General features: G+C 44.6%; 1 protein-coding gene across 2 annotated transcripts in view; it reads left to right on the top strand.

The window, feature by feature from the left end:
- Window positions 1-754: 754 nt before the first annotated feature.
- The window catches only part of ANTXR2 (ANTXR cell adhesion molecule 2), a 301,029-nt gene continuing 277,174 nt past the window's right edge, over window positions 755-24,609 (top strand). Inside the window, exons 1-2 of one of the 2 annotated variants that reach the window (XM_077476177.1) lie at window positions 755-849; window positions 1,243-1,427. In XM_077476177.1, coding sequence (XP_077332303.1) covers window positions 1,285-1,427 — 143 coding nt within the window. In that variant the 5' untranslated portion in view covers window positions 755-849; window positions 1,243-1,284. The other variant, XM_077476176.1, reaches the window with a different exon arrangement.

Raw genomic sequence — 24,609 nt, forward strand, 5'->3', positions numbered from 1 at the left:
GAAGTATAATTCATCAGGCTTCCGTTTATGCAATAACTAGCTTTTGTTATAGGATTTCCCCCCATTTTTTTTAAGTGGACCTAAATGATGGACTGTTTGTCCCTCCCTGGCCACCTCACTTCCTGCTATCCTCCTGACCCAGCAACGTCTTCAAGAAACTCCGGGGTCTGCAGGCTGCACATGGACAAGTCAGCTCCATAGGCTGTGATGTGAAAGCACATCGATCTTTACAGTAGAAATGCTGTGAGTAGGTAAGGAGAACAGTGAATAAAATAAAAAAAGGAAGACATTTTGTTTTGTTTGAAGTTTTTACTAATTTTGTGTGTCACAAACTATATAGGCATACAGCTGACTTAGGGGTTTATTTACTAAAGGCAAATCCACTTTGCACTGCAAGTGCACTTGGAAGTGCAGTAGCTGTAGATCTGAGGGGGACATGCAAGGAAAATAAAAAACAGCATTTTATCTTGCACATGATTGGATGATAAAATCAGCAGAGCTTCCCCTCATTTCAGATCTACCCCTGAGATTGAGAGCGACTGCACTTCCAAGTGCACTTACAGTGCAAAGTGGATTTGCCTTTCATAAATAACCCTCATATTGTTGTTCTAATAATGCAATACTGAACAGACTTCTGTGAGCAGTGATTTTGCATGAGGTTAGCCGCTAAGCCAGTCTTGGTGTTGTAACTGTGCAGAGCTAGAATTGTGTGTGTAAAGTTTTGGGTACTTTAAGCATGCTCTTACCAGACTACTCCACCCCTCCCAGTCATACACTCAACACTGTACTCCTATCAGATCACTCACAGCTGCAGGAAGCAAACCACCGGATTGCCTCTTTCTATATAAGGTGAGAGAGACAAGGGGGGAACTAACCGTCACCAACTGCAAAAAAAGAACAGGGGAAAACCTCCAACTACTGACACAAAAAAGTCAAACTTGTGGCAAGGATTGAAAAGGAACACCGAGCAGGAAGCTGACACACCAGAGAGCTCTGTTGTCATCCGAAGACCTCTGGCAGGGAAAGAGACGGTACAAAGCAGAATGAGAAACAGGAAAGAAAGGGGGGAAAGAGAGAAAAGGCTGGAGGGACATATGGAAGCTTAGACAACGAGGGCTGTTAGTCTATGTGTGTGTGTGTGTGTGTCAAATGTGTGAGAAAGAGAGAAACGGTTCTGCAGAAAGGAAGAACTCAGAAGACTGTCCCTAAGGCTGTTTTTCTATTTTTTTTCACTTATTGCAGTACTAAAGGACCCCACCCGTGTGAGAAGATAAAGGAAAAACAATGAAGAGGTGCAGGACTGAGGAGCTCCTAAGGCTCTGGAGGATGCTATCTCCGATACTGCTTCTGCTGTCTTGTAGTCCTCCCCTTATGGCTGAAGAGCCTAACTGTCAAGGAGCCTTTGACTTGTACTTTGTGCTGGACAAGTGAGTACAGAATATTAAGGCCTTTAGACACCTAACAATGCTATCATGTTTAGGCTCAGAAGAGGTTAATAACTGATGCTGCATACTGACATTGAAGCATCCTCCCTCTGCTATGCTGATCTCATTGTGTGTGTGTGTGTGTGTGTGTGTGTGTGTGTGTGTGTGTGTGTGTGTGTGTGTGTGTGTGTGTGTGTGTGTGTGTGTGTGTACCGTATGTGTGTATCCAATTTCCACTACTCCCGTGAGTGCATAAGAGGTCAGGCAGATGTTTTAACATGGAACAGGCATTTGTCCCTAAAGTCACGCCATCTTCCTTCATACAGAATAATAGAAAAAAAAGTTCAGGAAAGGTCTATTACCACTATAAATATTTGATCACAATGCTTTACAGAAAGCAAAGCAGTGACATCTTCTCATTCAAAAGTAGTATAGGTTTGATGTGATTCTTCTGTAAGCAAACTGTGATTTGTATAGATGTACTTTATATATTTAGGAACTATGAAGTGCTCCTAGAGAGAGAGAGAGAGAGAAAGAAAGAAAGAAAGAAAGAAAGAAAGAAAGAAAGAAAGAGAGAGAGATGGAGGGAGAGAATGAGAGAGAGAGAGGGGGTGGGAATAGAAAGAAATAAAGAAAGAAAGAAAGAGAAAGAAAGAAGAGGAAATAGAGAAAGGAAAAGGGGGGAATAGAGAAAGAAAGAAAGAAAGAAAGAAAGAAAGAAAGAAAGGGAGATGGGGATAGAGAGCGAGAGAAGGAGTGACAGAGAGAGAGAGAGGGGGGGGGGAGGAAGAGAAAGAAAGAAGGAAGAGGAAATAAAGAAAGAGGAGGAAATAGAGAGAGAGAGAAAGAAAGAAAGAGAGAGAGAGGGGGAAAGAGAAAGAGGGGAATAGAAAGAAAGAGAGAGAAAAAGAAAGAAGAGGAAATAGAAAGAGAAATAAAGAAAGAAAGAAAGAAAGAAAGAAAGAAAGAAAGAAAGAAAGAAAGAAAGAAAAGGAGGAAAGAGAGAGATAAAGAGAGAGAGAGAGAGAGAGAGAAAGAAAGAAAGAGACAGAGAAAGAGGAGGGAATGGAGAGGGGGGGGGGGAGAGAGGGAAGGAGAGAGAGGAAATAGAGAGAGAGAGAGAGAGAGAGAGAGGGAATATAAAGAGAGGGAGAGGAGAGAGGGAGAGGAAAGAGAGAGAAAGAAAGAGAGAGAGAGAAAGAAAGAGGAGGGAATAGAGAGAGAGAGAAAGCAAGTACGAGAGAGAGAGGGGAGGAAATAGAGAGAGAGAGAGAGAAAGAAAGAGAGGGAGAGAGAGAGAGAGGGGGGGGAAATAGAGAGAGAGAGAGAGAGTATTATGATATGATATGGAAGGAAGTTAGGCAATGGTATAGTAAGTGAGCTAATAGTCAAAATTTGCATTGTTAAAGTGGTATGGAAAAAAATTGGTTGGAAAGCCAACAGGTTAAGTTTTAGGCCCCTTTCACACAATTGTTCTGATCAGGTTCGTCTGTGGGTTATTCAGGTGAACCTAATCGGATGGTCCATTCACTCCTGTGGAGCTGCAGGTGTAAATGGACTTGTGTTCGTGTACACCGATCTACCTCCAATCCAATCCAGTCCACTAAAAGCAATTCATCCTTCTCCGTCTAGGTGGAGTTGATCAGAGGGCAGTCTTTGGACATAAAAGTTGCACGACAAGTCATTCCTCATGTTTTCCAATGATAAACATTCATATATGCACAACAAGTTACAGCAACTTCAAAGTAGTTTATGCACTACTTTGGTCTGACTTTCATGCAACTTGAGGGTCATAGACTTCAGTGTTAACCTTTAAAAGTTGCATGAAAATCGTACCTGAATGTTATACAATGCAACTTGTGTGCAACAGTTGTCCACTATTACTGGTTAAAGCCAAAGTCGTATCCAAGTTGCACCCATCCAAAGTTGCACTCCAAAGTTGGCGTAACTTTGGAGATGTACAGGTGTGAATGGAACCTTAAACACCAAAAGCACATCAAAAACTGGTCATTGTGAATTTGCCCTTAAGCAGGCCATAGAGATTTGAGCCATGTATGGACAGGCTGAATGTACCTAAGGTGATCGATTGATTAACTGGAGTTCAACCAACCTGTTGGATTTTACATGTGATTATTGCTATCGGCTGTTACAGCTGCTAGCAATAATCACTGCGCTCTCCCTGGAGGGATGGCTTCCCCATCCCTCTGCGGGGAGAACACAATGGCTCCACGGGAGGAATTCTCCCATCAATACCGACTGCAGTAATGGGGAAATTAAGGTTACAACCCATGGCCGCAGGAAAGAAAGTCAATCTGTCTATGGCCCACATTGTCACTGCAACGCATGTACTCATTGAAATAGTATTGTTTTAGTGACAGCTCCTTTCACTTTGGGGTTCATTTACTAAAACTGGAGAGTGCAAAATCTGGGGCAGCTGTGCATGGTAGCCAATTAGCCTCTAACTTTAGCTTGTTCAATTAAGCTTTGACAAAAAAAAAAACTGGAAGCTGCACCAGATTTTACACTCTCTAGTTTTAGTAAGGCCCCTTTTACACTGGACGGATCAGTAATGATCCGCCCCATTATGATCCGCTTGCTCAGCGGGGATCGTTCTGTTGTCCCCGCTGAGCCGGCGGCGGACAGGGCGGTCTGGGCACACTGTGCAGGGACCGCCCTGTCAGCTCTCCGCTCTCCTCTATGGGGGATCAGATGAGCACAGACCGTCTGTCCGTGTTCATCCGATCCGCTCTGCAGACGGATAGAAAAATAGAATTTTCCTCCGTCTGCAGAATCTGACAATAGCGGAGGAGGATGATAGACACCCGCTATCCCATAGGAATGCATGTATGTCCGTATTTCATCCGCAAACGGATGGATGAAATACGGACATGATGTCCGCATGTGTGAAAGGGGCCTAAATCAACCCCACTGTATCCTGGTAACTAGGTTTTCTCCCCAGACAGAACACAGACAGCAGTAAATACCTGATAAGGATGCTGACATAATTCTTTCCAAAACAAAAAAAAAAGTTTGGGCTTTAGGTACATTTAAAAAAAAAAAAAAAAAAAAAAAAGCTCAGGCCAAATGTTCTTTTCCTTGTGGACTGGTATTAATCTACTCAGCCTTCCAGAGCAAAGGTAATTGCTGCAGGTGAGAGAGGCAAGAGGAGGTGTGGGCTGTGCTTCCTTCTCCTCATGTACAGTACCACCATTTGTGTACTGAACATGTGTGGTAGAGGGGTGGATATCTACTGGCTGGGCTGGCAGTGTTGACAGTATAAGTAAGAGGGCACAAGGAGACACACTGGGTTTCACTTATTGTAAATGCATTTGATTTTCTCCATAACTCAATGGTTTCCAGGATACTGTCCATTTGTTGCCTGCATAATGTCAGAGCAGCCCATTTGTTTCCCACGTAATGCCACAATTATCGGTTTAGTGGAGACATATTGTAGCAGACACGAGTGTATTTATGCACTTCTAGCATTGCCTGTTTTTCCTCCTATGGATTGCCTTGAATACTCATTTTTAGCCCACATGTTGTCATATTTGTGCTACATCTAGGCATTGTTATGTGTGCAAATGTGTCTATGTTTATTGTCTGCATATTGGTAATTGCAAGCGTGCTATGATAGAAAAATAGATCTAGAAAACTGCAAGATACTATAAGGTGAATGTGAATGCACAAGTCATATGCATATCAAACGAAGGGACAGTGATTCTGGGGGTTTGATATTTTCATTTCATACAGTCTCATCCAGCTGTATATGGTCTGTTTAACCATGCCTACCCCCAAACACTGGTATCCAGGTATCATGGTCCTGGATGGTTCTGCATTATAGTCAACAGATTTGTTCAACTTTGTACATAATTGTCTGGGCCTAAATATCCTTGAAAAACATCCAATGCTTCTAAAATAAATGAGTAAAAACAGGGGGACCACAGGGGAAGACTGAAAGAGGCTCTGTTATATGTATCCCTATGCTACAGAAGGCCCTGGCTGTGTTAAACTTCCCATGATGGAGGGGAGCCACCTCTCCTCTATTAAGCTGGCCATTAAATCTTACACTATGTTTGTGTCATGAGTTCACACAATGGTCTCTTTGTCTTCCACTTTCCTTACTTAACGATATACAACCATGTCCAATCCTCTCTTTCTGCTGTACTTGATATCAGCTACACTCTGGAATTACTTTCCTTTAGGCTGGGTTCACACCGCTGCGGGGGGAGAACCGGATGTGATTCGCACAGCAAATCACATCCGATCTCCGTAGCGCTGCGAGTTCAGCCATACAGATAGTATGGCTAAACTCGCAGCGGTCCCGCAGCAAACTCGCACGGGACCCTTTTTTGGGTCCGCAACGGAATCGGATCGCATGGGGGTTCACACCATGCGATCCGATTCCTGTGCGAGTCGGCAGATCGCACTGTGATATGCCGACGGATCTGGGGGTGTCATTAACATAACATTGACACCCCCAGCCGTCCGCATAGGGCAGTGTGAACTGCCGGCGGGAGGTATGCGATGCGGAAAAACGCCGCGGATTCGCGGCGTTCCCGCATCGCAGCAATGTGAACCCTTAAGGCTAGGTTCCCGCATCGCATACCTCCCGCCGGCAGTTCACACTGCCCTATGCGGACGGCTGGGGGTGTCAATGTTATGTTAATGACACCCCCAGATCCGTCGGCATATCGCAGTGCGATCTGCCGACTCGCACAGGAATCGGATCGCATGGTGTGAACCCCCATGCGATCCGATTCCGTTGCGGACCCAAAAAAGGGTCCCGTGCGAGTTTGCTGCGGGACCGCTGCGAGTTCAGCCATACTATCTGTATGGCTGAACTCGCAGCGCTACGGAGATCGGATGTGATTTGCTGTGCGAATCACATCCGGTTCTCCCCCCGCAGCGGTGTGAACCCAGCCTAAAAACGCAAAGATTTAGGGCCATAATTGCATATTTAAACTGCTGACAATATGATGGCCAATAATCTGCAGTCCAATATCTACTATCAGTCTCAAACTCATTGGTGTCCAGTAAAACTAAAGCTGAATTCCAGGTATGTGTAAAAGACACAAAAAATGCATTACTTTTTTACTTCCTGTTTTGGTGATAATGTGGTCACCAAAACAGGGAGAGGGAAAAATCTACAATGTGGATAAAATAGCAATAAAACACTATTGGGGTCCAGCAGCAGTTAAAGACTTTCAGAGGTTGGAGATACAATGAAAGAAGCTTCTACTCTGACACTGTTTTCAGTGCTGGGTACAGTGATATATTCAAAGGAGTCTCCTGTCTCCCAGTCATGTGATGTGTAACATCATTTTCAGAACGATGCCTATGAACATTAGATCACAGTTTCCATATAAGGTCTACTGAGCAGACAAGATAGAAAACCTTGATAGATTCAATTTTGCTTCATGGTAATCTATGCTGCTCAGCATCCACCTTTAATTTAAAGTGATTGTAAAGTTTTTTTTAAAATAACAAACATGTTATACTTACCTCCTCTGTGCATTTGGTTTTACAAGGAGCAGCCTGGATCCCCCTCTTCTCAGGTCTTTTTTTGCTGTTCCTGGCCACTCCCTCCTATTGAGTGCCCTCTCAACCAGTAGCTTTCTATGGGGGCACCTGAGCCAAGTCAGAGCTCTGTGTATCCATTCAGACACAGAGCCCTGACCCGGCCTCTCTCCCCAGATTGGCTGACTGACTTTGATTGACAGCCGTGGGAGCCAATGGTGCTGCTGCTGTGTCTTAGCTAATCAGGAGGAGTGTCTTGGATAGCTTAGACATTCGTGGACATCGCTGGAGAGAGATAGGGCTCAGGTAAGTATTTATGGGGTGCTGGGGAAGCTGCTACACACAAAAGTTTTTTTTTTATCTTAATGAATAGAATGCATTAAGATAAACAAACTTGTGCCTTTACAACTCCTTTAAACGGACTCCTTGTTATTAATTTTGCTTCATGGTAATCTATGGTGCTCTCAGCATCCACCTTTAACTGAAACTAACAAATTGCTAACAGTTTTGCTTCACGGTTATCTCCTTAAACTCTCTTTCCTTCACCCCTATTCCCTACCCCTGTACCTTGCTCAGCCTGTAACAAACTCACCTCTGTCCTGAACCTTTTTATCACCAACTCCTTTAACCTCCAATGGGGTTGATTTACTAGAATTGGAGGGTGCAAAATCTGGTGCAGCTTTGAATGATAGCCAATCAGCTTCTAACTTTAGCTTGTTCAATTAGGCTTTGAGAAAAAAAAAATGGAAGCTGTACAGAGCTGCACCAGATTTTGCACTCCAGTTTTAGTAAATCAACCCTTTTGTGTTACTGAAACCTGGCTTCAAGAATCTGACTCTGCCTCTCCTGCTGCCTTATCCCATGATGACCTCTTCTGCACTCACCTTCCCAGACCCAGTGGATGAAAGAGAGGTGGGGTTGAAATCCTTCCATTCCCATAAAGCACCATCCAGACTCTTCCCTCACCTCCCTCTCTGTCCCTCCCCTTGTTTGAAGCTCACTATTATTGTCTATTTTCTCTGGATGCTTTGGGAATTACTGTGATCTATCAGCCTTCTGGACTGACATCAAGCTTGCTTGATGACTTCTCTGCTCAGCTACCTTACTTTCTCTCCTCTGAAATTCCCACAATCTTTCTTGTTGACTTCAACTTCCCTTTTATTTTAAATACTTCAGCTACTTCTAAACGTATTAGCTTATGCTCTTCTTTTGACCTTGACCTTGTATTCTCTTATCTTTTGTACTTCTTGCAAGCTTTCAACAATCCTTTTCCTCTCTCTGATCACTACCCTATTAGCTTCATGCTCTTCCTGTTTTCAACCTCATATCCCTCCAACCGCTAAACAGACAAACGAGTGAAAAAGCCACAAAAAGCAAGTCCTTTGTGTTTAACAATATAGTTCAATGTTTAACCCTTGGTATACTTCATTCCATCCACCATGCTCTTGTGTGGGTGATTCTAGAAAATAACACAGACCAGTGTTCCACCACTAGTGATGCTAAGAATTCACTCACCAGAGCCCTAATGCCACCAGGACCAGTCAAGCCTTTAGTGATATTTTTGGCCCACAAAGCCAACTTCATTTTCTGTGCATTTCGCTGTGATAATGTCATCAGGAGGTCCGGATGATGCTATCACAGCGAAATGCATAGAGGTCGGATCGCTGTCTGAATACCCGTGGACCGTAAAGTGGCATCACTTACAACCTGTAGTGGAAGGCATGCCTCGGCTGGGTAAGAGTAATGGTGGAGCACAACGAATAGTCTGACGGAGCATTTTTTTTGTGTATCCAGATATGCTAATCAAGCTGGTGCAGATCTGGGCACTTTTAAATGTAAGAGCATAAACTTTGGGATGGAATTTTAAAGGGAATTTTAATAAAACAGTGTTGCACAATCACTCTGTCATTTTCCTTTCTGAGGATTGATGCTCATCTACTCATGGGAGAATTCATTTTTGGAGGAGGTCATGTGGAGTATTTAAGGAAGAAGTGAAGTTAGCTTGGGGCTTTGTGGGCCAAAAATATCACTAAGACTAAGTGGAGCACTGGTCTGTGTTATTTTCCAGAGTCACCCACACAAGAGCACGATGGATGGGATAAAGCATACCGAGGGTTAAACATTGAACTGTATTCTTAAACCCGAAGGACTTGCTTTTTGTGGCTTTTTAATTTTCCATTAATATATATACATATATATATATATATATATATATATATATATATATATATATATATATATACTGTATATATCATTTTTCGTTTTTTTCATTGATCACAAGCCTGTTATTCGGTATTCATTTTTATGATAGAGGTTTGAAAAAGGCTGATATTTTTATATATTTTTATATTTTTTGATATCAATCCATTATTGAATATATATGTTTGTTTAACATAGATCACAAATGCACATTTAGAGGAATAGTGCCTACTTTAATCATTTGGTTTTGATTAATAGTGTGTTTCACACTTTAAGATGAAGCTGTCAGTTTTTTCACAAATGTATATAAGTTTGGAGCCATTTATATAAGTTTTTTTATGATTTTAAAAATCAGTTACGCAAAGAAACCTTCACCACTTTAGCCTTCCTCTTCTACACTACACACAGAATCAGTCCTTTACCACTACAATTCTGGCAAACAGACAAAACCAGAGATCTAAAAATACACAGTCACACTCTTGAGTGTCTGTGATGTAAAACTACAGTGTAAGTACCAAGAATGACTTTACCCAGTAAAAAGCTGTTCTCCAAAAATACAATCCTTGCTCCCACTCTGCAAAACGGACCTACAAGATCTCTCAAAAGTGAGCACACCCCTAATATTTTATAATATTTTTTCATGTGACAACACTGAGGATATTACACTTTGCTACAATGTTATGTAGTGACTGTACAGCTTGTATAACAGTGTCAATTTGCTGTCCCCTCAAAATAACTCAACACACAGCCATTAATGTCTAAAATGCTGGAAACAAAAGTGAGTACATCCCTGAGTGAAAATGTCCAGATTGGGCCCAATTAGCCATTTCCCCCCCCAGTGTAATGTGACTCAAGGTTTCAGGTGTGAATGGGGAGCAGGTGTGTTGAAGTTGGTGTTATCACTCTCACTCTCTCATACTGGTCCCTGGAGGTTCAACATGGTAACTCATGACAAAGAACTCTCTGAGGATCTGCAAAAAAAAATTGTTTCTCTACATAAAGATGGCCTAGGCTATAAGAAGATTGCCAAGACCCTGAATTTGAGCTGCAGCACAGTGGCCGAAACCATACAGCGGTTTAACAAGACAGATTCCACTCAGAACAGACCTCGTCATGGTCGACCAAAGGAGTTGAGTGCACATGCTCAGCGTCATATCCAGAGGTTGTCTTTGGGAAATAGATGCATGAGTGCTGCCAGCATTGCTGCAGAGGTTGAAGGGGTGGGGGGTCAGCCTGTCAGTGCTCAGACCATACACCGCACACTGCATCAAATTGGTCTGCATAGCTGTCGTCCCAGAAGGAAGCCTCTTCTAAAGATGATGCACCAGAAAGCCCACAAACAGTTTGCTAAAGACAAGAAGACTAAGGGCATGGATTACTGGAACCATGTCCTGTCATCTGATGAGACCAAGATAAACGTATTTAGTTCAGATGGTGTCAAGTGTGTGTGGCGGCAACCAGGTGAGGAATACAAAGACAAGTTTGTCTTGCATACAGTCAAGCATGGTGGTGGGAGTAGTTTGGGGCTGCATAAGTGCTGCTGACACTGGGGAGCTACAGTTCATTGAGGGAACAATGAATGCCAACCTGTACTGGGACATACTGATGCAGCGCATCATCCCCTCCCTTCGGAGACTGGGCCGCAGAGCAGTATTTCAACACTGCCTTGCTAAAGAAGCTGAGGGTAAAGGTGATGGACTGGCCAAGCATGTCTCCAGACCTAAATCCTATTGAGCATCTGTGGGACATTCTCAAATGGAAGGTGGAGGAGCGCAAGGTCCCTAACATCCACCAGCTCTGCGATGTCGTCATGGAGGAGTGGAAGAGGACTCCAGTGGCAACCTGTGAAGCTCTGGTGAACTCCATGCCCAAGAAGGTTAAGGCAGTGCTGGAAAATAATGGTGCACACACAAAATGTTGACACTTTGGGCCCAATTTGGACATTTTCACTCAGGGGTGTACTCACTTTTTTTGCCAGCGGTTTAGACATTAATGGCTGTGTTTTATTTGAGTTATTTTGAGGGGACAGCAAATTTAAACTGTTATACAAGTTGTACACTCACTACTTTACATTGTAGCAAAGTGTAATTTCTTTAGTGTTGTCACATGAAAAGAAATAATAACACATTTACAAAAATGTGAGGGGTGTACTCACTTTTGTAAGATACTGTATTTTATCACAATTAGGGATGAGCTTCGTGTTCGAGTCGAACGTACGTTCGACTCGAACATTGGCTGTTCGGCCGTTCGGCGAATTCCGAACGTTTGGGCCGTTCGCGTCAAAATTCGAGTGACGCGCGCGCGGACCACAATGCACTGCGGTGGCGCAGTGCATTGCTGCCCCATGATTGGCCAAGCATGCACTGTGACCCCGCATGCTTGGCCAATCGCAGCGTCGGCAGCGAGGAGAGCCATGATTGGCCACAGGCATCCTGCCTGTGGCCAATCATAGCTCAGGCTGTGTAGTGCATGCCCCACACTATATAAGGCCGCCTTTGAGGCGGCTTCGTGTAGTGTGTTACTTAGCATCTGAAGCAGTGGGTGTTCTGTGTACCTTCAACACAGTACACACCAATCGTTTTTGGCTGATTTCCTATCTTGCTGCTGTGTAGTGGTTGTTGTCTGTGCCCTGACTGCAGTATACACCACTATATTCACCTCACCTATATAGCTAGTGATCTAGCTTTAACCACTTAACAACTGCCCATTGCCGATTAACGGCTTCAGGGCGGTTGTTTAACTCTGAGAGGCCGTTAATTAACGGCCTCCCAGAATTCTGCTCTCGCGTGCCCCGAGGTGTGCGCACTCGAGAGCATCCGTGACCGCCGGGTCGCATCACGGATCACGGTAAACGGCCGCTAATAGCGGCCGTTTACCACGTGATTGCTCCGTCAAATGACGGAGTGATCACTTGGAAACAAACCGGCGTCATGTTATGACGCCTGTTCCTCCCTCCCCTCTCTGTACCGATCGGTACAGCGGAGGGGAAAGAGATCGGTGTCAGCAGCGATGTGGGCTGCATCTGCAGTGCCCACATCGCTGCTCACCGAATTTAACCCCTCAATTCCCTGCCAATACTCTGCAATACCAGTGCATACTCTGCAGTACCCTGCCATTACTCTGCAGTACCCCGCCATTACTCTGCAGTGCAGTACCCTGCCATTACTCTGCAGTGCAGTACCCTGCCATTACTCTGCAGTACCCCCCATTACTCTGCAGTAACCCCCATTACTCTGCAGTACCCCCCAATACTCTGCAGTACCCGCCATTACTCTGCAGTACCCGCCATTACTCTGCAGTACCCCCAATACTCTGCAGTACCCTGCCATTACTCTGCAGTGCAGTACCCTGCCATTACTCTGCAGTACCCCCCATTACTCTGCAGTACCCGCCATTACTCTGCAGTACCCGCCATTACTCTGCAGTACCCCCAATACTCTGCAGTACCCTGCCATTACTCTGCAGTGCAGTACCCTGCCATTACTCTGCAGTACCCCCCAATACTCTGCGGTACCCGCCATTACTCTGCGGTACCCGCCATTACTCTGCAGTACCCCCAATACTCTGCAGTACCCTGCCATTACTCTGCAGTGCAGTACCCTGCCATTACTCTGCAGTACCCCCCATTACTCTGCAGTAACCCCCATTACTCTGCAGTACCCCCATTACTCTGCAGTACCCGCCATTACTCTGCAGTACCCACCATTACTCTGCAGTACCCCCAATACTCTGCAGTACCCTGCCATTACTCTGCAGTGCAGTACCCTGCCATTACTCTGCAGTACCCCCCAATACTCTGCAGTACCCGCCATTACTCTGCGGTACCCGCCATTACTCTGCAGTACCCCCAATACTCTGCAGTACCCTGCCATTACTCTGCAGTGCAGTACCCTGCCATTACTCTGCAGTACCCCCCAGTACTCTGCAGTAACCCCCATTACTCTGCAGTACCCCCAATACTCTGCAGTACCCGCCATTACTCTGCAGTACCCGTCATTACTCTGCAGTACCCCCAATACTCTGCAGTACCCTGCTATTACTCTGTAGTACCCCGCCAATACCCCGCCAATACTCTGTAATACCCTGTCATAAATTGCCATACCCAGCCATACTCAGAGATACCCAGCCATACTCGGTGATACCCTGAAATACCCAGCCATAGACGCCCCCCACCCCTCACCGCCCTCCGGTGCTTCTACCAACTCGCCAGTACGATCAAAGCCAGAATCTTTTTTTTATTTTTTATTTCAGGCTTCCCAGCCTAGAGGTGAGATGTGGGGTCATATTGACCCCCCAGATTTCACTGTAAAGAGGACCTGTCACCCCATATTCCTATTACAGGGGATGTTTACATTTCTTGTAATAGGAATAAAAGTGATCAAAAATATATTTTTGGGGAAAAAAATGTCAAACTAACATAAATAAAGTAAAATGAACAATAAAAAAATAAAATAAAAATTAAAGCGCCCATGTCCCCATGTGCTCGCATGTGCCACACATGTGAGGTATCGCCGAGAATGTTAGAGCGAGAGCAATAATTCTAGTCCTAGACCTCCTCTGCAACTCAAAACATGTAACCAGTAAAAAAAAAATTAAAGCGTCGCCTATGGGGATTTTTTAAGTAGCGACGTTTGGCGCCATTCCACGGGCATGTGCAATTTTGAAGAGTGACATGTTTGATATCTATTTACTCAGCATAACTTCATCTTTCACTTTATGCAAACATTGGGCTAACAAGTGGTTAATAATAGAGCTTGCAGTCAGTAGTGTTAGGAGATAGTGCGTGCTGTCTGCGTGCTCTGTACCCAGTACATACCGCTATAATATAGGGCAGGCCTCTACTTTCAAACATCCAACTTACAAACATCTCCTACTTGCAAACGCAAGGAGACAGCAGCAAGTGAGATGAAAAAAGATGGACGACAAAACAAATTATACAGGGGTGATAACCCTTCCCTATGTTTTCCAAAAAGCTTAAAGATAGTTTTTTTGACTGGAGCTACACTTTAAAAATGTACCGGTTGAAAATGACAAACAGATTCAACTTAACACAACAAACCTACACAGTCCCTGTCTTGTTTGCACCGCCTGTATACTGCTGTTCTGAGTATATAGGGCCTGGGGGCCACACGCATTTCCTTTTTTTAATATGGGTACGGGGTTCCCCTTAATATGCGTACAAGACCCAAATAGGCTGGTAATGGGCAGGGAGGGCTACCCATGCCATGTTTCTCAATGATTTTCAACCATATTGCAGGAACCAGATATAACATTAAAACCGCAAGCAGTTTTAAATGGTGTTATTTCCGTTTAATGTCATTTTGTGCAGGGACTGTTCTAAACACGGGAAACACGTGGCACTTCACAGGCATACTACAGACACCCCCCAGGCACCATATTTAAAGGAATATTTCACTTTTTTTTTTTCACTTTAATCGTCATTAAAATCAGTGCTCCCGCCAAAACGGCAGTTTTTAAAACTTTTTTTTGCAGTGACCCATGTCCCCTGAGGCAGGAGGCAGGTCCCCAAACCCTTTTTAGGACACTATCTTGCATATTAGCCGTTAAAATTAGCACTTTCCAATTCGAACGTTCGTGTCCCATAGACTTCAATGGGGTTCTAATGTTCGTACCGAACGCGGGGGTCGTTCGCAAGTTCTGGTGCGAACCGAACCGGGGGGTGTTCGGCTCATCCCTAATCACAATCATTAACTTGCTTGTCAGGAGTATACAGCTCAGCAACACAGGTCAGAGTATACGGCCCCACAATCACAGACAAAGTACACAGCCCCAGAATCACAGGACAGAGTATATAGCTCAGCATCACAGGACAGAGTAAATAGCTCAGAATCACAGGACTGAGTAAATAGCTTAGCCTCACAGATCAGTATATATAGCTCAGCCTCACAGATCAGGGTATATAGCTCAGCCTCACAGATCAGAGTATATAGCTCAGCATCACAGGACAGAGTATATAGCTGAGCCTCCCAGATCATGGTATATAGTGCAGCCTCACAGATCAGGTTACACAGTGCAGCCTCACAGATCATGGTATGTAGTGCAGCCTCACAGATCATGGTATATGACGAAGCCTCACAGAATATGGTATATAGAGCAGCCTCACAGATCATGGTATATAGAGCAGCCTCACAGATCATTGTATATAGCGCAGGATTTAAATTCCTCAATACTGCCACTAAAGCACCCAAAGCTGAGATCACTTACCGCATCGCCAGCATACCAATCCGGGATTCTAAGTACTGCTGCACAGACAAACCAGAAGTGATGCAAACGCTCCATTACGAAAGCACCGTACATGTCTAGAGCAGTGCAGTGCCAATCAAATACAAGGCAAGTCTTACACTATGGGAGGAAGTAATCAGGAGCACTGTATTGTGCCACAAGGCAGGGCAAAACAAGGCAAATGAAGCGTCTCTTCTGCAATCACGTGATTTCATAGAGGTCATGCTTCCCATAGCGCCTGCGCTTAAAAGACCTTTTTTTTTTTTTTAAAGAGCCCTTTATTTTTATGTGACTAGGGGGGCGGCGACTGTGCGCCCCCTATGGACGGGCCGCCACTGCCCCCACCTAACATTCCATGTCCACCCGCACACTCAATATTTTCCTCTTTTAACCCTGTTACCAAAGAGGAGGTTGCTAAACTTTTTGCTAATGCTAATGCCCAATTAATCACCTAAAGACTCGATTCTCTTGGCTTCCATGTCTCTAGTTTTTGTTGGTTGTCCTCTTATCTATCTCACCACACGTTCATTGTCACTTACAACTCTCCCTCCTCCTCCTTCTTTTTCCTTCAGGCTCCCCCTACATTCCACCCTCGGACTTCATCTATTCTCTATCTACACCCCATCCCTGGATCAGCTGATAGCCTTCCTCACTTTTAAATAAGATGTCTGTGCTGACAGCACCTAAATCTTTCTTTCTACCCTTCAGTTCACCCCACCAGTCTCCTTGCACATCACTAATTTACTAAATGATATATCAGTATGGATGTCACAACACTTGAACTCATTCTTTGCCCCTATTTGGTCTATGAGAGGTATAAGATTATCAGGTTTTGCTTTATCACAGATTTGTTTGCCAACATGAATATACATCAGTGTGTATACTTTTTTGGAGTATTTATGTAGCTATGTATTAATTCTATTGCTATGGAGCTGTTGGTACTTTGTTGCAAATTAATATATAGCACTATCCAGCAATTCGCGCTGCTTTCTCTCTCTCGCCTCACTGGACTCATGGACAATGAGAACAGCAAGAGCCATTGGCTCCTGCTGCTGTCAATCAAATGCAGAGACCAAGCAGTGGCCTCACTAAGGTTGGTGTCACCTGATGCAGTAAAACATGGTGTCACGGGGGGGGGGCGTGGCTACTGCGCTGCTGGATGGACGTCTGCTAGCACAGCTCCGCTCCAGCAACGGGAACCGAGCGACATATACTCGCCACGGCTGACTTTTAGACACCTTACCGGACATCTGAAGACCCGGACACCCAGGTGGAATGTCCAGGAAGCAGAGAGGAGCGGTGGCTCCGAAGAAACTGGATGATTTCTTCCGACGTGCAGGCCGCGACCCGCGGCAAGATGGCGCCGGCCCATGCTCACGCGCGGCCTCCGCCTCAGACGGCTCTGCAACAACCAGCTCGGAGAATGGAGAGGGGGATTACCGCCGCTCCCCGGAGGTCTCCACGCCGCTGTCTCGTAGCCCGGCCAAATCCAAGCCACGAATGGCATCGGACAACATACAGGTGAGCAAGGGCCGGGATCCATTAGAAGACACGAGGGAACTCATTGACCCTTTCACTGCCTTCCCTACCACGGATGGGCCTATTTCTGACACAACCCTGAAAGAGATGCTTCTCTCACTCCGCACCTCTATGCACAATGACATGCTTCATTGCCTTAATAACTTTAAAACTGAGGTAGGAGAACTGGGCTCAAGAGTTGATCACATTGAATCTAAAATGGGAGACTTTGCCGCTTCACATAATACCCTGATTGACGCGCACAGCGACCAAGCCAAAGAAGTCGCATGGCTCAAAGCTAAAGTCGCAGACCTAGAAGACAGGTCCCGCAGAAATAACATTAAGGTGCGGGGGGTCCCGGAGGATGTCCTCCCTGCACAACTTCAGCAGTATGCCCAAGACCTTATGAAGGCATTCCTCCCCTCCCTGCCCCAAATGGAGCTGCAAATAGACCGTATTCACCGGCTGCCCAAACCTGCTTTTCTCCCTGACAATATACCTCGTGATGTCTTAATGAGAGTTCACTTTTTTCAAACGAAGGAGCAACTCATGTCTGCTTTCCGCAAACAACAGAACCCCCCCTGCAGAATACGCTCGCATCCAACTGTTTGCCGACCTCTCACAGTTTACTATGCAGAAGCGCAAATCCCTTCTGTCTGTAACTAAGGCCCTGCGTAACAACAATATTCAGTACAGATGGGGTTACCCAGTTAAACTGACGGTCACACACGAAGGCAAAACTAATGTGGTCACCTCCATTGATGAGGGCCTCGTATTGTTGCGATCATTGGACATTCTTCCTGCCCCGTCTTCGGATGGCGTTTCCCCCTCCTCCAACGACCATTTACCGATGGACTGGCAAAAGGTGGTGCGCAAGAAGAAAAATAAATGAAGTCAGCCTTGGATACACGTCTGTGGATGTGTCTATGTTCTTTTCTCAATATAATGTTCCTGTTGCACTGAGTCCCCCACCTCTACGTGCAGGTTTGCACCTACTTTTTTACAGAACTTCGTTTGCTTGTTTTTCTTTTTGTTTTTTTTCTCCCCCCCCCCCCCCCTTTAATCTCTTCTTAAAGGATCTGGTCGGTCTACCTGTCTTCCCATTCATCATTCTCCTAGCAAGTCTCCTTGGATTAGCAGAAGAAGACCTTTGGGACACTTTGGAATCATGCCTGCGGTACCCTCATTACCTTTTTATTCATCTTTGATGACTAATGATGGCTATTAATATAGTTTCGTTTAATGTTAATGGTCTCAACCACCCTGCTAAGAGGTCTTCTCTTTGGAAAGAAGCGGTTAAATTAAATGCCGATGTTCTCTGCATCCAGGAGACCCACTTCGCTGCCGACTGTGTGCCCCAATTTCGCCACAAAAACTTTCCGCACATTTTCATGGCTTCTTGTGCCAGGAAGCAAAAAGGAGTCCTAATCGCTATCAAGGACTCAGTCGCATTCACTATGAAGGACCTTATGGCTGACCAGGAGGGTCGTTATCTTATCCTGGTCTGCGAACTCAACAACAAACCCTACACTGTAGTAAACCTGTACGCACCCAACTCTCACCAACTACGCTTTTTGAAACGCCTTCACAAGAAAATTTGTACCAACAAGAAGGGATCGGTGGTGATATGTGGAGACCACAGCTAGACGACAACCATCCTCACTCCAACCTCTTCTACATGCAGAGGACTTGTTTGACTTGTTTGATGTTTGGAGGTGTCAGCACGCAAACGAGCGTGATTATTCCTATCACTCTTTAAGGCATAATTCATATTCTAGAATTGATTTAATTTTAGTTGATAAACATCTCTTGCAGGCAGTGTCCTCCTCCACCATACACGACATCACCTGGTCTGATCATGCTCCGGTCTCTATCGTGGTGTTGGAGGGGCACGCTCCGGGCCCTGCGTATTTATGGAGGGCTAACCCTCGTATTTTTCAAAAACTAGAACACTCTGCGAGTGTAGCCGCTAACCTCTCTGAATTTTTCTCCTTAAATGACCAGTCGGTTTCGGATCCAATGTTGCTATGGTGTGCACACAAAGCATACATAAGAGGTGTTATGTTACAAATATGTGCAAGAGAAAAAAGGCAGAGGACACAAAAACTTGACCAAATTATCCATAAGATTAGATCGTTAGAAGCACTTAATAAGACATGTGCGACTTTGCAACTTGCGCAAAGTCTTGCCCAATATCGCTCTGATCTCAGACTTCTTTTGATAGAACAATACGACAAACATGTCAGATATTTCAAACTGTCCCACTACTCTTCCGGGAACCGGGCAGGCAAGTTTCTTGCCCAAAGGCTTAGAGCAGCAAGAATTAAGTCAAAAATTTTCGTACCTTCTACATCCTCCAACTAAACGGAAAATCTATAACCCCAAGGAAATAGCAAACTCCTTTGCTGAGTACTATACCTCGCTCTACAATCTAAAAAATGACCCCAACACCCCTCAACCGGATGAGCATACTATAAAGGAGTTCTTAGCGAAAATAATTTTACCCTCCCTTACCCCTGATCAACTTAACTCTCTGAACTCCCCTATTACGGAGCCTGAGATTAGAAAAATCGTTAGAACCCTCCCTCTGGGGAAATCTCCAGGCCCTGATGGGCTCCCCAATGACTATTATAGATCTTTTCAAGACAATCTTATCCCGACACTTATAAATGTATATTCAACAGCAATGTCCTCTGCCTCGTTTCCTGCAGAAATGCTTAAAGCATATGTAGTTACCATCCCGAAACCGGGAAAAGAACCCACTTCACCTGCCAACTTTAGGCCGATCTCTTTGCTTAACTCTGATGTTAAGCTATATGCGAAAATCCTCGCACACAGACTTCTCACGATCTTGCCTGAACTGGTGGGTGCTGACCAGGCTGGCTTCACTCCGGGCAGGCAAGCTTCTGACGCCACAAGAAGAGTCATTGACATTATGCAGTACGCCGGGGCCTGTCGGATGCCTTCTCTGCTCCTCTCTTTGGATGCGGAGAAGGCATTCGACAGGATTCATTGGTGTTATATGAGACTCACATTACAAAAATATGGATTTACAGGCCCTATCCTATCGGCCATAATGGCCCTCTACTCGTCCCCCTGTGCGCAAGTCTATACATCTAATATGCTGTCAACCACGTTTACCATTTCTAATGGTACCAGGCAGGGGTGCCCCCTATCCCCTTCTATCTTTAACTTACTCATAGAGCCCCTAGCGGAAAGAATTAGGACTCACCCTAATATTGCCGGCTTTGACCTTCCACATGGTTCACATGTTATCAATTTATTCGCGGATGATATTATTCTGTTTCTAACTTCACCACGAACCTCCCTTCCCTATGCCCATAGCACACTTATAGAATTTAGTAATGTATCCTACTATAAGGTCAACTGCACGAAATCGCTTATTTTCCCGTTAGGACTTCCCCCCCCCCATTTGTGAATCTTTACAGAAAGCTTTTCCCTACACCTGGAACAAAGATGGTATAACATACCTTGGTCTAAAAATTACTGATCTCAAGAAGATAGCGGACGCTAATTACGGACCCCTCATAGACAAACTTACTAAAGAAGCCAAACGCTTGGCTACTACTGAATTGACCTGGTCGGGCAGACTTGCTACATTTAAGATGCTACTTCTTCCTCAAGTGCTGTATGTCTTCCGGACCCTGCCTATCCCGGTTAAAGCGAAACATATCAAAGCCCTCAATTCTCTACTTAAAAATTTTATTTGGAAAGACTCGAGGCCCAGATGCGCAAAACCTTTGCTGACCAAACATAGGTCGGCGGGGGGGATGGGTCTGGTTGACATACAGGACTACTACAGAGCTTCTATCCTTACTCAACTGCGGAAGTGGTTCCGCCAACCGGCGGACACCCCTTGGTGCAGTGTCGAACGTGCCCTGAGTCCGACCAAAGATCTTAAACAGCTTCTGTTGGTCGACTCCCTGCACCCAACTCCCACACATAGCTTACCTCCCACTCTTCGTGCCTCCCTGGATACCTGGAGAACTTTTTTAAAATTCCCTCTCCCATCTGACAGACTGACTACCATCCCAATACCCTTATCGACCCTACAACAGGCCATACCCAACTTGTCACTCACGAGCTGGCAGGAGGAGGGACTTCAACTTATCTCTGACCTATATGATGGGAACTCCCTTATCCCGTTTGACATTCTCCAACTCAGTTTTAATTTATCATCTTTTGATAAATATAAATATAACCAAATTCATCACTTTTGCGGATCCATCGCTACACCCACCATTCGCCTTTCAAAAGAGGCCTGGCAATTTTATAATACCACCCCTTCATCTGTTAAAGGTATCTCCTTATTTTATAATCTATTCCAATGTAAAATGGACTTTGTTAAATCGCCCACCTATCTCAAATGGGAAGCCGACCTGCGGACGACCTTCACTATTCCACAGTGGAAGGGGGCTTTCAAGTGGCTATACAGGGCCTCCAAGTGTGTAAACCATTGGGAGCTGTCACAAAAGATTGCCCTGCGGTGGTATCTTACCCCATACAGAATTGCCCAGTTTGGTAGGGGTGGCTCACCGTTATGCTGGAGAGGATGTGGGGAAGTAGGCAACTTACTCCACATGTTTTGGACTTGTAAACATCTCACTAGCTATTGGAATTCCATATTCCGCTCACTCTCCAGCGTCACGGGAATTATCACTCCCCCCAGCCCGGCCCTGGCCATACTAAATTTGGGAATAGATTCTTTCCCACCAGAATTTAGAGTAGTGGTTACCCACGTGTTGATAATTGCCAGGTCTCTAATCACAAGACATTGGAAGAGCAACAAAGCCCCAGAAGTAGCTGAGGTTTTTCTTACTATGCAGACCCATTATACTTATGAGTCACTAATAGCAGCAGCAGGGGGAAACAAAAAATGTTTTGATAACAGATGGAAATGTTGGACTACTTGGTATAAATGTAAGAACTGAGGGGTTACCCCCAGCCGAGTAGACTGGACCAGACCGAATATATCCTCCCCGTCCCTTCTCTGACTCCCTTCCTTACGCCCCCTATTACGTTTTTTTGTGTACATACTATTCGGAGGAATATTGTTATAGCTGAATACTGATATGACTGTGCTTCCGCAGCCCAGGGATGTCGGATGGTTAGCTTTACGTATGGGTCAATATATATATATGATTCACATCCTGATACTCCCTGGGCTGCGTATCTGTTGCGATTTGCATCTGTTGGTTTATCCACATCACTGTACCGATGTCCTGTAACTGGGGTTTCTGTTTTGTGTTTTTTTTTTCTTTTCTTTTTCTTCTGATGTTGTTTATTTTCTCTTTTTTCTCTTTTATTTCCTTTCTTGCCAGTATTTCTAATGCAATGTGGAGATCGGCATCTGTTAATTGCTGGGCAATGTATTTTCTTTTCGCCCTATGTATCCTGTATTTTTGTACACTAAAAATTCAATAAAGACTATTTACACAAAAAAAAAAAAAAAAAACATGGTGTCACCAACCCCTCCACGAATTACAAAAATTAAAAAGTTGTTAAATGATTTTTTCCAATTTTTAAAAAAATGTTTTTTTTTACAATTATAAAAATTATTTCTATTTATTTTTTAAATTTTTAATTTTTTTTTTTACAATGCTGTTGGGGGCAGTGGTTGAAATATTATCAGTCTAAACAGACCCCTGACCTCTCACCTTTGAGACAGAGAGAAGAATTGAGGACACAGATTCTTCAATTCCTTTTTCTGTGCCCTCCGCTGCACTGAAGGTGAATGAACAAGAGACAGAGCCTCCTGTTCATTCACAAACTGAAGCATAGTAAACACAGTTTACTATGTTCAGTTATGAATAGACACATGAGCAATGTGTACCGATCACTGTGTCCAATTCAGAAAAATAAGGGGCCGGAAAATTATATATTTACCGGTGCCTTCCCCCACTCTCCATCTGCCTGAGCGCCTGCAGCAGCCAGCGGGAGAGTGAAGCCAGCTACTTTGTGGGGGGGGGGGGTGAGGGGGTGGCCCGGGCACACAGGGGGGAATCAGATGTGAGCAGTACAGGGAGGGGGATCAGTGTGGCAGGACAGGATAATTAAAGAATGATGCACTGGGGTTGATTTACTAAAGGCAAATACGAAAAGCAAAGTGCAGTTTTACTCTGCAAGAGCAGTTGCTCCAGAGCTTATTAAATGAGGTGAAGCTCCGCTGACTTCCATCATCCAATCATGTACAAGCAAAAATGCCATTTCTAAAATTTTCCTTGCTCGTGATTGGGTATTCTTTGCAAGTGAATCGTTACCTCATTTAGTATACTCTGGAGAAACTGCCCTTGTAGATTGCAAGTGCTCTTGTAAAATGCACAGTCTATTTGCCTTTAGTAAATCAACCCCACTTTGTCTGTGTCTCTTCCTCCAGGAGGCAAAGCTGGCGGGAAGGAGAGGGGGAGAAACCATCTTCCAGCTGCTGGAGAAAGAGGCACAGACACAGAGTATCTGTAATTGCCTGTAATACAGGAAGCCCGAGGGTCCCCTCCCATCGATGGCCCTGGTGTCAGCCCTCTGGTGGGTGTCACCAGGGTGCGGTCTGCACCCCCTTCATAGCGACGTCACTGTGACCAGAGAGTGGGAGATGGGACCGAGCTGCACTGTGTGCATCAATTTGGCATTTGGAATGAAGGAGGAGCCAGGAGCGCTGGCAGGGGGTCCTTAGAAGTGGAGGATCAGGGTTGCTCTGTGCAAAACCATTACAAAGCACATAAGCATAACATGTTTGTTATGAAAAAGAAAAATCTTTACAATCACTTTATACAGTGTACATTTAGTATGTACCATGAAAGGGATAAATATTTTAAAATGGTATGAGCAATCCAAATCTTTTACTTTTACCATTTGAGGCAAGTTGGCATTTTTCCTACATCTTCATTCAAACCTACTCTGAAATAAAGATGTGTTATGTCAGGTGTTTCTGATGTTAGTGGCTGGAAACAACTGCAGATAGTGAGTGCATGTGATTATTGAGTACACAATTAGCTAGTTACTAATTGTGGATTGCCCGGGAACAGCATATAGGCTATAGCAGACTTACTCAACCTTTTCAACATGTAGGAACCCTTGAAATAACCTTTTGGACTCAGGGAACCCCTGTTAAAAATAGCTATATCTACAAATCACGATACATTGGTGTGGTGGTCAGTGGAAGAGTACTCCTTACATCTGTGGTCTTGGGGAAGAATTGCCCCCCCCCTACAGATAGCTAAAAAGATCATTGGTGTCAGTGGGAACTTATCTTAGAGGCAAAATTTGGACATTGCTTAGGGAACCTCTAGCAACCATTGGAGGAACCCTAGGGCTCCATGGAACCCTGGTTGAGAAACCCTGGACTATAGCATCAGTTCCATAGGTGCTGCAATCTTTTTCTTTCATTGTAATGTGACTTTTTGACATTCATGGGTTCAAAATCGAAAAATGCAGGCCAAGATACACAAATCTCTATTTCAAAATAATAAGGCTATTGCCAGTATTATGTCTTCAAATCCAGTATATCATATCAGAGTCATTTGAAAAACGGAGGCTGTAGGTGTGCACCATAGCCTCTTTAAAAGCTTTCTTTATATTTATCTATGTGTCCAGTTACTATGAATTTTCCATCTGCTGGTTTTGTAAATGTGCTGGCATGGTTTTCCCCTGTTATTATAATTGCTGTGTGTTATGGCCATTGAAGTGAGAG

This window comes from Lithobates pipiens, unplaced genomic scaffold, assembly GCF_037356315.1.
Source record: "Lithobates pipiens isolate NorthernLeopardFrog02 unplaced genomic scaffold, aLitPip1_a1.2 Scaffold_13, whole genome shotgun sequence".
Lineage (NCBI taxonomy): Eukaryota > Metazoa > Chordata > Amphibia > Anura > Ranidae > Lithobates > Lithobates pipiens.